General features: G+C 55.7%; 8 protein-coding genes across 8 annotated transcripts; 4 read left to right on the top strand and 4 right to left on the bottom strand.

Moving 5' to 3' along the window:
* Positions 1 to 515: 515 nt before the first annotated feature.
* Positions 516 to 1,919, top strand: PHSY_006969 (hypothetical protein; the record flags this gene model as incomplete). Its single annotated transcript, XM_012337565.1, has 1 exon — positions 516 to 1,919. One exon carries the CDS (start codon positions 516 to 518, stop codon positions 1,917 to 1,919), a length of 1,404 nt encoding a protein of 467 aa, XP_012192955.1.
* A 169-nt stretch (positions 1,920 to 2,088) lies between these two features.
* On the bottom strand, positions 2,089 to 3,513 carry PHSY_006968 (endopeptidase; the record flags this gene model as incomplete). Its single annotated transcript, XM_012337564.1, has 1 exon — positions 2,089 to 3,513. The coding sequence occupies one exon, from the start codon at positions 3,511 to 3,513 to the stop codon at positions 2,089 to 2,091; it is 1,425 nt and encodes a 474-aa protein (XP_012192954.1).
* Positions 3,514 to 4,379: 866 nt separating this feature from the next.
* PHSY_006967 (hypothetical protein) lies at positions 4,380 to 6,298 on the top strand (the record flags this gene model as incomplete). The annotated part of the gene is made up of 2 exons (XM_012337563.1): positions 4,380 to 5,217; positions 5,292 to 6,298. 2 exons carry the CDS (start codon positions 4,380 to 4,382, stop codon positions 6,296 to 6,298), a joined length of 1,845 nt encoding a protein of 614 aa, XP_012192953.1.
* A 580-nt stretch (positions 6,299 to 6,878) lies between these two features.
* On the top strand, positions 6,879 to 7,547 carry PHSY_006966 (DASH complex subunit Dad2; the record flags this gene model as incomplete). The annotated part of the gene is made up of 3 exons (XM_012337562.1): positions 6,879 to 7,089; positions 7,167 to 7,226; positions 7,312 to 7,547. The coding sequence occupies 3 exons, from the start codon at positions 6,879 to 6,881 to the stop codon at positions 7,545 to 7,547; spliced, it is 507 nt and encodes a 168-aa protein (XP_012192952.1).
* Positions 7,548 to 7,819: 272 nt separating this feature from the next.
* Positions 7,820 to 9,151, bottom strand: PHSY_006965 (hypothetical protein; the record flags this gene model as incomplete). Its single annotated transcript, XM_012337561.1, has 3 exons — positions 7,820 to 8,628; positions 8,714 to 8,968; positions 9,091 to 9,151. 3 exons carry the CDS (start codon positions 9,149 to 9,151, stop codon positions 7,820 to 7,822), a joined length of 1,125 nt encoding a protein of 374 aa, XP_012192951.1.
* A 619-nt stretch (positions 9,152 to 9,770) lies between these two features.
* On the top strand, positions 9,771 to 12,002 carry PHSY_006964 (exodeoxyribonuclease III; the record flags this gene model as incomplete). The annotated part of the gene is made up of 1 exon (XM_012337560.1): positions 9,771 to 12,002. One exon carries the CDS (start codon positions 9,771 to 9,773, stop codon positions 12,000 to 12,002), a length of 2,232 nt encoding a protein of 743 aa, XP_012192950.1.
* A 96-nt stretch (positions 12,003 to 12,098) lies between these two features.
* Positions 12,099 to 13,325, bottom strand: PHSY_006963 (O-sialoglycoprotein endopeptidase; the record flags this gene model as incomplete). The annotated part of the gene is made up of 1 exon (XM_012337559.1): positions 12,099 to 13,325. The coding sequence occupies one exon, from the start codon at positions 13,323 to 13,325 to the stop codon at positions 12,099 to 12,101; it is 1,227 nt and encodes a 408-aa protein (XP_012192949.1).
* Positions 13,326 to 13,562: 237 nt separating this feature from the next.
* On the bottom strand, positions 13,563 to 14,051 carry PHSY_006962 (pyrroline-5-carboxylate reductase; the record flags this gene model as incomplete). The annotated part of the gene is made up of 1 exon (XM_012337558.1): positions 13,563 to 14,051. One exon carries the CDS (start codon positions 14,049 to 14,051, stop codon positions 13,563 to 13,565), a length of 489 nt encoding a protein of 162 aa, XP_012192948.1.
* Positions 14,052 to 14,249: the final 198 nt, after the last annotated feature.

Below are 14,249 nucleotides of genomic sequence, written 5' to 3'. Positions count from 1 at the left end.
ACGAAAAATGGTCGGCTGCTTCCGATCTTATCGTGGTGGCTGAAGATCCGATCCGACAAGACGACATCGGAAGTTCCGAACGCGGCCAAGTCGATCGGTTGCCCAGGGTTCCCATGAGTCGAGCATAGGATGATCGAAAAGGGGATTTGCAAACCTTCACACAGGCTAGGGGGGCTAGGAGGAATCAATTGTTGCTCCCTCTCCTGTCCTCACAGCTCAGCGTTCTGAGCTTGTATCTACTAATCATTCTCGTAATATCACACTGCTTCTTAGGACCGTTCAGACTTAGGTAACAGGCCGTGCATGCTTGTCGCCAATTGGCGTTCGGCTGTTCATTGTGTGCAAAGTGATTGTTCAGAGGGTTGACCACACCTCTCATTTTCGGAGTAATCCGTCCCGCGGCCCGCAAGCCGAAAAAAGGTGTGGAGGTTTTCGAGGCGGTCAAACCACTCTTCATCCTCTCTTTCATCCTCGACCATGCTCTCGGACCATCTTTAGCCTCCCATTCTCTCTCGATGCCTCCCGGACCGTCATCGAAGCCGGCAAGATTTGACGCCCTGTTGTTGCTGCGCGAGATCCAATCCGACGCCACGCCTTCTACCGTAGCTCCCGAAAACGATGCCGGTTCGGATCAAGACGAAGACTTCATGTCAGACAAGTTTCTCGCCACCACCGAGGAGAAACAACCTTTGACGTACTCAGATAAACGTAGACGGCTCGAAGCGCATCATGCTACCGCGTCGAAATCGGGGAGATCGATCAGGGAGCAGGAGGAGGAAGCACGTAAGGAGGGATTGGACAGAGACTTGTTGGCCGAAGCGGAGATCGTCGCAGGTGGAGGGACACTGCCTCCGATAGGAAAGGGCGGAGTCAGGAGGTGGGACCTGCTGGAGAGGGAGGACGGCGGGGAGGGAGGACTGAGTGCGAGAGCAGGTGAAGCCAGTGGAGGACAAGATGGGACGACAAAGGCGATGCGGATGATGTTGGCCATGGGGTACAGGCGCGGCCAGGCGCTTGGAAAGCGGGTGCAGGGCTCAGACGGGCAGGAGGAGGAGCAAGAGGTGGAAGAAGAGGAAGAAGACGGAGAAGACGGAGACGAAGCAACACAGCACAGCGCCAGACCTGGCGAGGGAGGCCCTGCGGATGATGCAGGGACCCCTCCCCTGGACAGCGATGAAGAGCAAGAAGAACAGAAGGAAAGGCAAGCCTCTCAAGAAAGACAAGCGGACGAGTATTTGACAGGCGGACCATTCTCAACTTCCTCTCCTTCCGAGGCCAACTCGATGAGCAAGGCGGCAGCATCAGCGTCAGCACAGCTCGAGCCTCTACGACCAGATCAGCGCTGGCTCGGCCTGAACCGACGAGCAGGGATTGGGATGATCACCCAAACCCCGGCCAAGATATCCTCCGCCATTCGAGCTAAAGCATCGTCGTCGTCCACCAACACCGCAAACCAGTCTGCCGAAGAATACGATTTCCGCACGCGGATTTCTACCGCGCATCAACAGCGTCATACCTCCAACCTCCTCTCACGAGCTCGTCAAACACTCATCCGACTCGACCAATCCTCCTCCATCCAATACAATCCGCTCTGGCTCAACAGCGACATCTACCATCTCTTAACCGGCCACACGCCCGTGTCGTCCACGTCGTTCGCTACGATCGACGAACGCATGCAGACCGATCCATCCTTCCGCGAAGCAGTCGAGCTGCTTCAATCCGCCCTCTCGAGCTCACAACAAGAACAGCAGGAGGAAGCAAAAACTTTCCTCGAATTGGACGCCAAGCAACAGCTCGAGCTCGTATTGGACTGCCTGAGAAGAGATCATTCGTATTGCCTCTTTTGCGGCTGTCAGTATTCGAGTTCGGAAGAGTTGCACGAGTCGTGTCCTGGAGAGGCTGAGGACGATCATGATTGAGAGACAGAGCCCACAGCATTTTGATACCCGACGAGCATCAGTTCATCAATCTCAAATTTCACAACTCACAGCCTGATTCCACGCTTCGAACGCTCTAGTTGCTTCAACAATGATTGCTATCGACGCGCAAGGTGATAATACACGAGTAGTAAGCAGGGTGCAATCCCGTCTAGTTGTACTGAGCGTACAATGCTGTCGACGAGAACTTGCTTCCCTGTCGGATCACCTTATCCACCGCATCGAGGAAATCACGCTCCGTTGCCATCTTTCTTCGTGCACGGATGGCAAACATACCCGCCTCTGTCGCCACCGATCGCAGCTCGGCGCCGGTAGCGTTGGGGCAAAGACGAGCAATGAGGTGGTATCGGATATCCTTCTCGACCGACATGGATCGTGCGTGGATACGCAAGATGTGGGCACGACCGTCGTTGTCCGGTAGACCGAACTCGACCCTTCGATCCAAACGACCGGGACGCAGCAGCGCAGGGTCGAGCGTATCGGGTCGGTTGGTAGCCATGAGCACCTTGATGTTTCCTCGCGCATCGAAACCGTCGAGTTGGTTGATGAGCTCGAGCATGGTTCGCTGCACTTCGTTGTCTCCTCCGGCACCGTCGTCGAATCGAGCACCACCGATGGCGTCGACTTCGTCAAAGAAGATAATACACGCCTTCTTGGTCCTTGCCATCTCGAAGAGCTCTCGCACCATCCTTGCGCCCTCTCCGACGTACTTCTGGACGAGCTCGGAGCCGATGACACGGATGAAAGTGGCGTCCGTTCGGTTGGCGACGGCTCTTGCACAGAGCGTCTTACCAGTACCGGGAGGGCCGTAGAGCAAGACACCCTTGGGTGGGTCGATACCGAGGTTGACGAAACGTTCTGGAGACAGCAGCGGAAGCTCAACGACTTCCCTGAGCTTTTCGATCTGCTCCTTGCAGCCACCGACATCGCCGTAGGTGACGTCTGGCTTCTCTTCGACCTGCATCATGGTGACGGAAGGGTCGATCTTGGGTGGTAGCGGGATCTGGATCTGGTACTTGTTGCGGTCGACACCCACGCGCATGCCCTCTTCGATATCTGTGGGCGCCACACGCTCGCCGAGCGAGACTACAAACTTGGCGATCTGCTTGACGTTGATGACGTACTTGTCCTCCTCGTCCGCGGTCGGATGCGACGAGCCACCGAAGCCTCCGAGGCCTCCCAGACCTCCAAGACCTCCTGATCTGCCTCCTGCACTTCCCGAAGCACTTCCTTCTGACCCTTCGCCCTCCTTCTTGGTTTCGGCTCGGATGATCTTTGTGCAACGTGCGACCTGGAGAGGCTCCTCTTCGCCCATGCGCTGTCGGTCTGCTGGCAAGTCCCAAAGATTTGGTGGTGCAAGACCGGTGTCGCTCTCCTTGACGCCCATCTTTTCGTTGACGCGCTTCTGCAGCTCCTTGATCTCGTTTTCGATGCCCTTGAGCGAGGCGGCGTATGGACCTTGGCCGTAGGTCTTGAGGAGCTGGATATCGCCCTCATCTAGCGCCACGATCTTCTCCTCATCCTTGGAGTCTGCATCGGGCTTCTTGTACTTCTCCCAGTCGGCTTTGGGCGGCATGATGTGTTATGTAGCTGAGCTTTTCGACGCAATGAATATACTGTTGCTAGGAGACGATGAGGCGGGCGAAATATGTGCGAGGCCTGTGCTTCGAATGGGCGGGCGTAGAGTGTGGCGGTCGGGTCGATAGAAGGAAAAGGTGATGAAGTGATGGTTGTGACGATGAGGAAGGTGGTGATAGTTGAAAGTGTTGGAGTCGATTTACTGTAGCTCGTGGAGGTGAGGCGTCGTCAACTCGCTTCCAACGCGCCTTGTTGGCTCTCAGCGTGTGTGTTGCGCGAAGCCAGCCGGCTGAGCCTGGGTCGATCACCAGCCAACAACTCAGAGTGGAGGAAAATGAGAGCAAATTGAAAGCCATGTTAAGAGTCTCAATGTCAACATTCAGATTTCATCGTGAACCGCAGATCTTCATCCAAGAGGCTCGAGAGCGAAGGCGGAACGTGAGCTTAGGGGCAGTTGCAGCTCAGTCTCTCTCTGAGGTCGACGAAAAGGCTGCGAACGAGCCAGCCAAATAATTAGCAATTTCTCAGATTCGAATCCGACTCTGGCTCGCACAAGCTGAAGCCAGAGCGATGTGCCAAGCTCGAATTTCGCAGTTCTGTGCTCTCTCTCAGAGAGCCCGCCGAAATGTGACGTCCAGCTCCACCTGGCGCTCATCGTATCAGTGAATCGTCGCATCATCCTCACCTCTCTATCCCCACCACACTGTCCTAACCTTTCCTTCTTCTCCACCCGCCTTGGTTCTGCTCGACTCCGGGATCAGAAATCTCGATCTTCACTGCTGTCTGCTTTGACGCTTGCAGCCTTTTCGACTCACACCTTTCATTGGCTAAGGATAGCATTGTCCAACGATCAGCACTTCCACCATGACCGACCAGAAGAAGGATCTTCCCAAGATCCGCGATGAGGAGCGCGAACGCCGATTTGGTACCGTCTTTGGTGTCTCCGGTCCCGTCGTCGTTGCCGAAAACATGATCGGTTCGAGCATGTACGAGCTCGTCCGTGTCGGTCACGACGAGCTGGTCGGAGAGATCATCCGAATCGACGCCGATAAGGTCACCATCCAGGTCTACGAAGAGACTTCCGGTGTCTCTGTCGGTGATCCTGTGCTCAGCACCGGTAAGCCTCTCTCCGTCGAGCTCGGTCCCGGTCTCATGGAGAACATCTACGACGGTATCCAGCGTCCTCTCGAAGGCATCATGAAGAAGAGCGGTGGTATCTACATTCCTAGAGGTATCAACACCCAGGCTCTCGACCGTCAGCTCTCGTGGGACTTTACTCCCGGTCAGCTTAAGACGGGCGACCACATCAGCGGAGGTGACATCTTCGGTTCGGTCTACGAAAACGCGCTGCTCAAGGACCACAAGCTCATGCTCGGACCCCGTGCTATGGGTACCATCACCCACATTGCCGAGAAGGGATCGTACTCGGTCGACGACGTCGTTCTCGAGACCGAGTTCCAGGGCAAGAAGCAGAAACACACCATGCTGCAGATCTGGCCCGTACGAGCTCCGCGTCCCGTCGCCGAAAAACTCACCGCCAATAACCCGCTTCTCACCGGTCAACGTATCCTCGACTCGCTCTTCCCTTGCATCCAGGGTGGTACCACGGCCATCCCGGGCGCTTTCGGATGCGGAAAGACCGTTATTTCTCAGGCGCTCTCCAAATATTCCAACTCGGACATCATCACCTACGTTGGTTGTGGTAAGTATCGGTTCAAGTAGCCATTCCAGATGAGCACGGCTAACATCAGCTTATCTTTCTTCCCATTTGAACAGGCGAGCGTGGAAACGAGATGGCCGAAGTGTTGGCCGAGTTCCCAGAGCTTACGCTCATGAAAGATGACGAGGAGTTCCCGATTATGAAGCGTACGACTTTGGTGGCCAATACGAGTAACATGCCAGTGGCGGCGCGCGAGGCGTCAATCTACACGGGTATCACGCTTTCCGAGTATTTCCGAGACCAAGGCTACAACGTTGCCATGATGGCCGATTCGACTTCGCGATGGGCCGAGGCGCTTCGAGAGATCTCAGGTCGTTTGGCTGAGATGCCGGCCGATTCGGGTTACCCTGCCTACCTGGGAGCCAAGCTGGCGAGTTTCTACGAGCGTGCTGGTAAGGTCGCCTGTCTCGGTTCGCCGGAGCGTGAAGGTTCGGTCTCGATCGTTGGAGCTGTCTCTCCACCTGGTGGAGATTTCTCGGACCCGGTCACCTCTGCCACCCTGGGTATCGTGGGCGCCTTCTGGGGTTTGGACAAGAAGTTGGCGCAGCGCAAGCATTTCCCTTCGGTCAACTGGGATGTGTCGTACTCGAACTACATCAACGCGCTCGAGCCGTACTACGAGAAGAACCGCCCAGGCTTCATTGCGCTGCGAACCACCGCCAAGAGCATGCTTCAGAAGGATTCGGATCTTGCCGAGATCGTGCAGCTGGTTGGTAAGTCGGCGCTCGGTGAGGGCGACAAGGTGACGTTGGATGTGGCCAAGATCATGAAGGACGACTACCTGCAGCAGAACGGTATCTCGGAGTACGACGCCTACTGCCCCTTCTACAAGACGTCGGGCATGCTCAAGAACATGGTCGACTTCCACAACCAGGCGCAGGCTGCCATCGCCAACAACCCGGACATGACCTGGGCCAAGGTCAAGGAGCACTGCTCGGACGTCATCTACCAGCTTACGCAGATGAAGTTCGAGAGCCCCAAGGACGGAGAGGAGACCATCACCAAGAAGTTCGACAAGCTCAACCAGGATATCACCGAGGCCTTCCGCACTCTCACCGATTGAGAGTCTTAAGCGTTATGACACAAGGTTTTGTAGCTCGTCTCTTCCGGATCTCCCCTTTATAAGCACCGTTTTGTCTGTCAATCATTTCAGAAAGCCATTTGTTCCGTCCTCTTGACGTCTGCGTAAGAGCCTGCTGATGTCTGTGAAGCGGAGGCTCTACCGCCCTCAGACATTCCTGACAACATGCTCGTCCCTTCATATTGAAATTACAGCACAAGAGAAATTGTGACAGCTGAGGAACCGCTGCAGGTGGACGAGCGAGACGCGTAAATTTGTTTGAGGGTTAGAGGGCCGGAAACGCGCGCGTCTCGGGACCACTGCGGTGTGGAATTTTGAACAGACCAACACTCCGCTCGCACTTGCAGACAACAACACCACCTTCACCAACGACAACATCATCTCACCCTATCGATTCACTCGATCTCTTGCTCCACACATCGCAACGGAACAGCATCATCGACTACCCTTTCGCTCTCATTCTGATATCAGAGCTTTTGCACTTCTCCCTGTATACAGCAAGACCATGGCGCAACGACCTTCAGCGATGATGGGACCAGGAGGACCCGCAGGACGCCAATCCATGTATCCGCAAGCCAACAACCCGGCCAACATCATGTTCGGCGGTCCTTCGTCGTCGGCGAACCAGATGCGTCTGATCTCGAAGCAGGCGGAGTTGGAAGGTCTGCGCGCGCTGAAGGATCAATCCGCGAGGATGGTTAAGGAGTTGGAGCGATTGGCGGAGAAGGTGGATATCATGGCGGATGGTGGTGACTGTGAGTATCTTGATATCGGTGCGGTGATGACGAAGAAGCAGAATGCACAGTGCGGGATCGCTGACTTCGTTCTTTCTTGTTCTTTGTTTCGGTAGCAATCGCTTCGGTGATGGGTTCGTGGCAAGGCGTGTTCCGCGCCATCCAGATCGCTCGAGGTAAGCTTTTCCCTCTCCCTCCCACAACCCTGATCTCAAATCCGCATACTCACCCCATCTCTCTTCTACCCATCCTCCCTCGCAGCTTCAACCGTCTTCATGAACCCTCCATCCACCGAACCCACTTCCGCAGACACCTCTGCAGAACAAGACTCCGACGACGACCTCTACAACTACGGTCCTGCCCCCACCAGCAAACCCGCGCTGATCGATACCATGGTACGAATCCCCATCGACCTTGACGACGCCATCGCAAGGTCGAAGGATGAGACCAACGCTGCGGCCGACAGCTCCGAGGCCTGTGCTTCCGTCTCGCAGTAGCCGAGGGTTGGACATGCGCTTTGTTTTCTGTGTATTTGTATCGTTCTGTTTGGCGGTTGTAATTCTCACGAGTATCGTTGACGAGGTTGACTGGTTGAGCTGCAGTGGATGCAGTGCATTTGTGACTTTGAGAGCGCTCACGGACGGCTCTGACCACAAGACAAACCGTACGGCAGACAAGGACAGATGTCGACCGGTACAATTACACATGGATGAACGAAAAGAGGATCGAGCGTCAATGCGGTGACTGCTTGTCCAGCCCAAGCGACAGGTCATGCCCCTGTAGCCAGACCTTTCTTGCTCGCACCGCTTGCTGCTCCTGCTGGGCCATAGTGTCCCGCTCGATGGTGATGGTTGCTCCACGTAGCATAACCGTTGATACCGTAAGCACCGCCGCCGGGAGCCAGACCTTCCCTCAACAGCTCGCGCAGGTTCCGCATGCGCTTCGCTCTGCTCGTATAGCTCCCTGCGAAGGATCTCGTCGCCAACGGCAGCGGAGTCGTCCTGTCCTTGGCTGCAGCGTTGGCGATCGCACCGAGAACGGAGATCAACTCTTGATCCATCTGGTCCTCATCTGCACCTGCATCGAACATGTCCATATCGTCGTGTTCGACAAACGGCCTGCCCGCACCCGCTCCACCAGCTGCACCACCACTTCCCGCTCCCGTTCCACCTCCTGACGAAGTCTTGGATTTCCCATCCTTCTGCGTCTTCTTCTTCTTCTCCTTCGGCGGAGCTGCTGCTGCTGCAGCTTTGGCCGCAGCGATGGCTTTCTCCTTCTCTTCGAGTTTTGCGACGAAGCTGGGGTTGGTGGCTTTCTGCCATTCGAAGAGCAACGTGTCGTAGGGTGCGGATCGACCTTCGACGGCTCGTTTGGCTCCCATGGAATGGGACTTGCATGTAAGGGATCGCGAACAGGGTAGACCTTTGTCGTTGATCACTCCGCATTGCTTGTCGACGTCGATGGGACCTTTGTTCTTGCGTCCGCCTTTCTTTTTCTCTTCGGCAAGTCGCTTTTCTTTCTTCTGCTTCTTGGTCAGCGGTGTTCCGGTGTCATCGCCGAGGATGCTCTCGTCGTCATCTGAGGTATGAGCAAGCGGGAAAACTGGAGCAGATCGTTAGAGTTGGAGCTTCAGCTTCAAGTGCAGAGAGGCGACGACACTCACCTTCCATCATGCGGCGCTTCCGCAGATCGCCTTCCAGAATCGATGGTGACACGCGACCGGATGCAATGTCTCTCGCAAGCTTGCAATTCTGCAGATGAAAGCTCAAGGCATCTTTGAGGACAGGCTTGGAGCAATCGGAACACTCGACGATCTGTACTTCGTCGTCCAGCGCTGCAGGACCAAAGTCGGTGACCACCGTGTCGTCGTAGTGCCAAGCTGGAGAGTCGACCAGAGTCGTTGACGGAGATTCGGCATCTGGAAAAGGAAGAGAGTTTGCCACAGCAAGTCCATGTTGAGGAGCATTGCAGGGGCAAAAGTCAGTGGACGACGCACAAATTGGCGAGTCGATAGCGCAGGATGGCAGAACGGATGCTCACCACTCCGTGTAGCTTCTTCGATGTCGGCCCAGGTCGGGGCCTCGTTCTGTGTGTTCATCATGAGCGCCAATTTCGAGTGCGCAGTGAATGCCAAAGATTGCGATTCAAAAGGCCACGATGTGTCTAAACTCGCGACAGAATCCGAATGGTTGGAGCCGGCCACAAGTACGATGTGGGTTGAATGTGGGTTGGATACGGATCGATTCACGCAGCCCTCATTTGGTGGTGGGTGCGAATGTCGATCGGACCTCTCAGCGCGCCGAGAAGTCGAGCGTCGAGCTACAGTACGCTGTGATGGTGGTTGGGCGCCAGATGGTCTGCGGATGCTGGAAGGAGAGAAGAGGATGAGGGAGGGTCGAAGGTCGAACGGCGTTTAACGGAGCTTTCCTTGATGAGGTTCGGAATCGGCAGCAAGAAAGCGCGTTCCCGATCGATTCCCCACTTTGCGGGGCTGAGCAGCTTCATGCCTCCACCTTCTTCGAGACCAACATACGTTCCGCCACCTCGACTTTCGTCCACCTCTCGAAACCAGCTTGCGAGCGATTTGCATCGACGAACCACTCAGGACAATTAAGTATCGATATGGCGTATTCATAACATGCCACAAGTGCATCGACGCACTCATGCACGCTGCGTGAGATCCTATCCCCACAAGCCTCGCTTGAAGTCGTTCGACAACGATGCGGATCACGGTCTGGAACATCAACGGTCTTCGGACACTCAAGGGCTACCAACCGTGGTACAAGCTACCAGATTGGGAAGCATGTCTCGAACATCTTGGCGCCGACATTGCTTGCTTCCAAGAGACCAAAATGACACGCAAGCAACTTACCGAGCCCATGTGCATTCTACCGTCGTACAATGCCTTTTTCAACTTTCATCCTACCAAAGGCTACTCCGGCACCGTCACGTACGTCCGCAAAAGCCTCTCCATTCCTCTTAAAGCTGAACAGGGCATCACTGGCCGAGTGCCCGTCACGAACGTTTCATCCAACCCATTGATACCCAACGACCCCATCGGTTGTATCCCAGCAGACACTAGAGATGACGTCGATCCTCAGATATGGAATGCACTCGACGAGGAGGGTCGTTGTGTCGTCCTCGATCTCGGCCTCTTCGTTCTGTTCAACGTATACTGCCCAAATGAGACCGGACCGGAACGGCTCGATTACAAGATGACATACTACCAGGGTCTTGCCGAACGAGCGCATCGACTGATCCAGGCAGGACGACAGGTCATGATCGTCGGCGACATGAACATCATACGCGACCCCATCGACCACTGCGACCCGGAACAGAGCATGAGAGAACATGGCTGGAATCATTTTCATCAGCATCCTGCCAGGTCATGGTTTCAAACCTTCCTCGCGCCGCAGGGCAAGTTCCACGATGTCGGCAGAGAATACCATCCAGACAGGAAGAAGATGTTTACCTGCTGGAATACTCTCATCGATGCGCGACCCGCCAATTATGGATGCAGGCTGGATTATACACTGGTGACAGAAGGCTTGCTGCCTTGGATCAAGGGCGCAGACATCCAGGCTGATGTGTATGGTAGCGATCACTGCCCCGTCTATGTAGATTTGCACGATGAAAGGGAGATCGATGGAAAGATCGTCAAGCTGGCTGACTTGATGCATGGCGGCTCGCATCGTCTACCTCCAGCATTGGCAGCGTGTCACTATGACGAATTTTCGGGAAAGCAGAGGAAACTGGCTTCCTTCTTTGGAGCGTCTCGCAAAGCGGCGCCGGCGAAGAGCAGCAGTCCTGTTATCAACGTCCAACCCGATCTAAATCAGACGTCGATGGAGACAACAGCTTCCGATGGCACAACGAGCAAGGAAAGCACAGTCTCCAAGGGACCTGATACAAAGTTCGTTCCAACATCAACGGAAACGGACAATGAGGGAAGCTCGCTTGTAGACTCCCTCTTTTCTCTCCATTCGCAGCAGGAGGGACTCGGCATTCAAGGTGCATCGCAGGAGTCTAGATCCGCATCTGGATATGCGAGCACGCCATCGAAATCGGTCCCCACCGCAGCATCGACGGCTCCTTCAGCCTCCGCACCTGCAGCATCCCCTGCTTCGTCTTCACCGATCAAAGCGCCCGCCAGCCAGCCATCGCCGAATGGCAAACGTGCTGCTGCATCTCCGAAGCGGACATTCGCGCCCACAAAGAGCAAAGATTCGGCCAAGGCAAAGAATGCTGCAAGTCTTAAGGGCCAGACGAGTCTGCAGTCCTTCTTCGCGAAGCCGAAAAGCGCCGTACCTCCAGCACCAATGGAGACACCAAAGACGATCGATCTGTCGCAAGACACTGACAACACGACCAACTTTGATCTCGGCACCAGCGCCGATCAGGGTGTCGAAGCTGTAATCTCCGCCGTCTCCAACCACAACCGCGAGGTCTCAGATGCCTCCTTCGAAGAATCCGAAGACCTGATCTCCGAATTCCACGAACCGACTCCTGCCTCGACATCGCCCTCGCAACCAACGCCCGAGCAGTCGGCCGCCGATCGAGTCGGCGCATCGCTCGCCTGGGGCGCGATCTTCTCCCCTGCGCCCGCTCCGCTCTGTCGCAACCATTCGGAGCCGTGTCGCGCATGGACCGTCAACAAAGCAGGTCCCAACCACGGTCGGAAATTCTGGCTGTGCAATCGACCCGTTGGACCAGGCTACGAAAAGTCGGGACGTGCAAAGGGCGATGTGAATCCCGAGTTCAGGTGTAACTTTTTCGTGTGGGATTCAGATCTAAGGGGTAAGAAGAAGGGTAGTGGGGACGGGAAGGAGGGGAAATTTTTCAGCGAGGTTGGAAAGGAGAGAGGGAGGAAGCAGGTCGGGCCAAGGGAGGAAGAGGAATTTGCGGGACCATGGGGTCCACATAAGCGTGTGAGGACGGGAGACGCTCCATAGGTCAAGGCAGAGCGGAGGTGAGCATTCGAGCATGGGTAGTGGTATATGAGAATAGCATGCTATTGTACAAGGTTGTGATGCGTAAGAGTACTGTGATCATCGCGGGATGTCTTCCATGCTCCACTTGGGCCGGGCGTGGCGAGTATAGTCCTTGGTACATTGCTCGAAGATCAAGTGTCCGGTCCACGCAATCATAGCCGCGTTGTCGGTGCACAGTGGTAGAGGAGGGAATTGCAGGTCAACGTCTTGCCTTCCGAGATCGTCGAGGTGCTCTCGCAGCCGCGCACGAATGAAAGCATTGCTGGCTACGCCGCCGCTGCAAACAACGGTCTTGATGTCGTCCCCATTGACGCCATCGGGTAACTTGATACGCGAATATGGGCGACGTCGGGCATCTTGCTCGTGATGTGATGGTCGCAGGACCATGCCGAGCTTGTCTTCGAGCTGAGCGCAAGCTGCTCGTTGGAAGGCAGCAGCTATCAGAGCTTTCGATGTTGCCATCTTACCGTCGGTCTGCTGGGACTCGATGTGGCGCTGTACCGCTGCCTTGAGACCAGAATACGAGAATCCTGGCTGACCCCTGCGAGGCACGGGAAAGATTTGCTGGTTGTCGGTCGCTTCGGCTTCCGCCGCAAGTGTCTCTAGAGCTGCTCCAGGCGCTGAGGTCCACGGAATACCCAGGTCCCTCGCAACTTTGTCGAACGCATCACCGATCGAATCGTCACTCGTCGTCGCCAGTATCTCGAAGTCGGTCACGCTTCTAGCGAGAACCAGCATAGTGTGACCCCCTGAAACGAGCAGCACCAAGAAAGGGAATTGTGGCGGATCTGCTTCGGTCAGCAAGGGCGTCAATGCGTGCGCCTGCATGTGGTGAACGTATATCAAGGGTTTGCGGAGCACCGCCGAGAGCGTCTTTGCAGCGGAAAGGCCGACGCCAAGACTGCTAGCCATGCCCGGGCCTTGCGTTACTGCGATGGCGTCAAGATCTGACGCGGCGATCTGTGCCTGGTCGATAGCAGCAGCGATAGTAGGCGCGATGTTGGCATGATGACCCAGCGCTGCGGACAGAGGGTGAATGCCGCCCGTGGTAGAATGGTCCTGCTTGGTGACGATGTCGGATAGGATATTGCGGTCGGATGAGACGACGCTGGCGCAAGAATCATCACATGAGGTCTCGATGCCTAGGATGAGCCGAGGCGGCTTTGCCGATGTGATGATACCGCGAGACCGTGCCGTCACTGATACTTCAAATCGCTTCGAGTGACAGCGAGTTAAGACGCGACGGGGAGCAGCGACTCTTGCGATACTGTGCATCTTCCACATGGCGGTCCAGCAACGATCCGACAGTGCTAAAGCTCACCCCACTGAAGCACACCAGACCAGGCCACTGACCAGACTGCTGCTTTCAAACGACAGAGAGGGGAAAGCCATCTGCGCCGGAGCGATTTGCGGGTTGTCGCATGCAGAATGGACCCTTGCTGATGATGATGGTGATGGAAGGAATCTTGGGCAAAAGAAAATCCAACCCCCGCGGACTTTGCGATGGCGCTGGAAGGGGGCTCAGCGGCCTGAGCGCATTTTGAAAGGAAGAAAGCCACACTCAGGCAGCACAGCAGAGATTCGGCTAATTAAAACGCCAAAGCAAGTCTTGGCGTGTCCGACCCGCACTCGGACAGTGGAAGATGTGACCCTGTGCGCACCTGCTGGCCCTTTAGGGGGTTTGGTGACCTCTTCGCCGCAGGATGCGCCTGCAGCTTTCATGGACAAGCGAGGGATCAATGGAACAGATCGAAAGCAGAAGGCGTGGGTCGTGTGCTGGTGTGACTGTGTCCTCGTGATTCTTGTTGCATGACCGTCGTCGGCACTGCAATACACCGCGGGACCCTTTTGTCTTCTTGGCCCCTCCTTTTCTCTCCTTTTCTTTTTGTCCATGCAGGCGGCACGCGAGGTTCGTACAGCGAGATCGGTAATATCCCCCGCTTCGCCGTTGTGTGAACGGTCGAAGGGAAGTTTACACCAACTTCGGACCTTCCGTGCCGGCTGCTGCATGCTGCCCCACTCCGCCGCTTCCAAGCTGATCGATCCATGTGTTGGCTCTTTGTTTGCGCAGGAGTAAGTTTCAGACACCATAAGATTCCACAAGCGACGCCGTCCCTTTCCTCCGACGACCATCCTCACTCACCCTCTCATTCCGCCTCTTGTAGCGGACGATGACCTCTAAACGACCTCTCAGCATCGCCAACTGTA

This window comes from Pseudozyma hubeiensis, assembly GCF_000403515.1.
Source record: "Pseudozyma hubeiensis SY62 DNA, scaffold: PHS68, whole genome shotgun sequence".
NCBI classification, from domain to species: domain Eukaryota; kingdom Fungi; phylum Basidiomycota; class Ustilaginomycetes; order Ustilaginales; family Ustilaginaceae; genus Pseudozyma; species Pseudozyma hubeiensis.
This window is presented reverse-complemented; position numbering and strand designations above follow the sequence as displayed.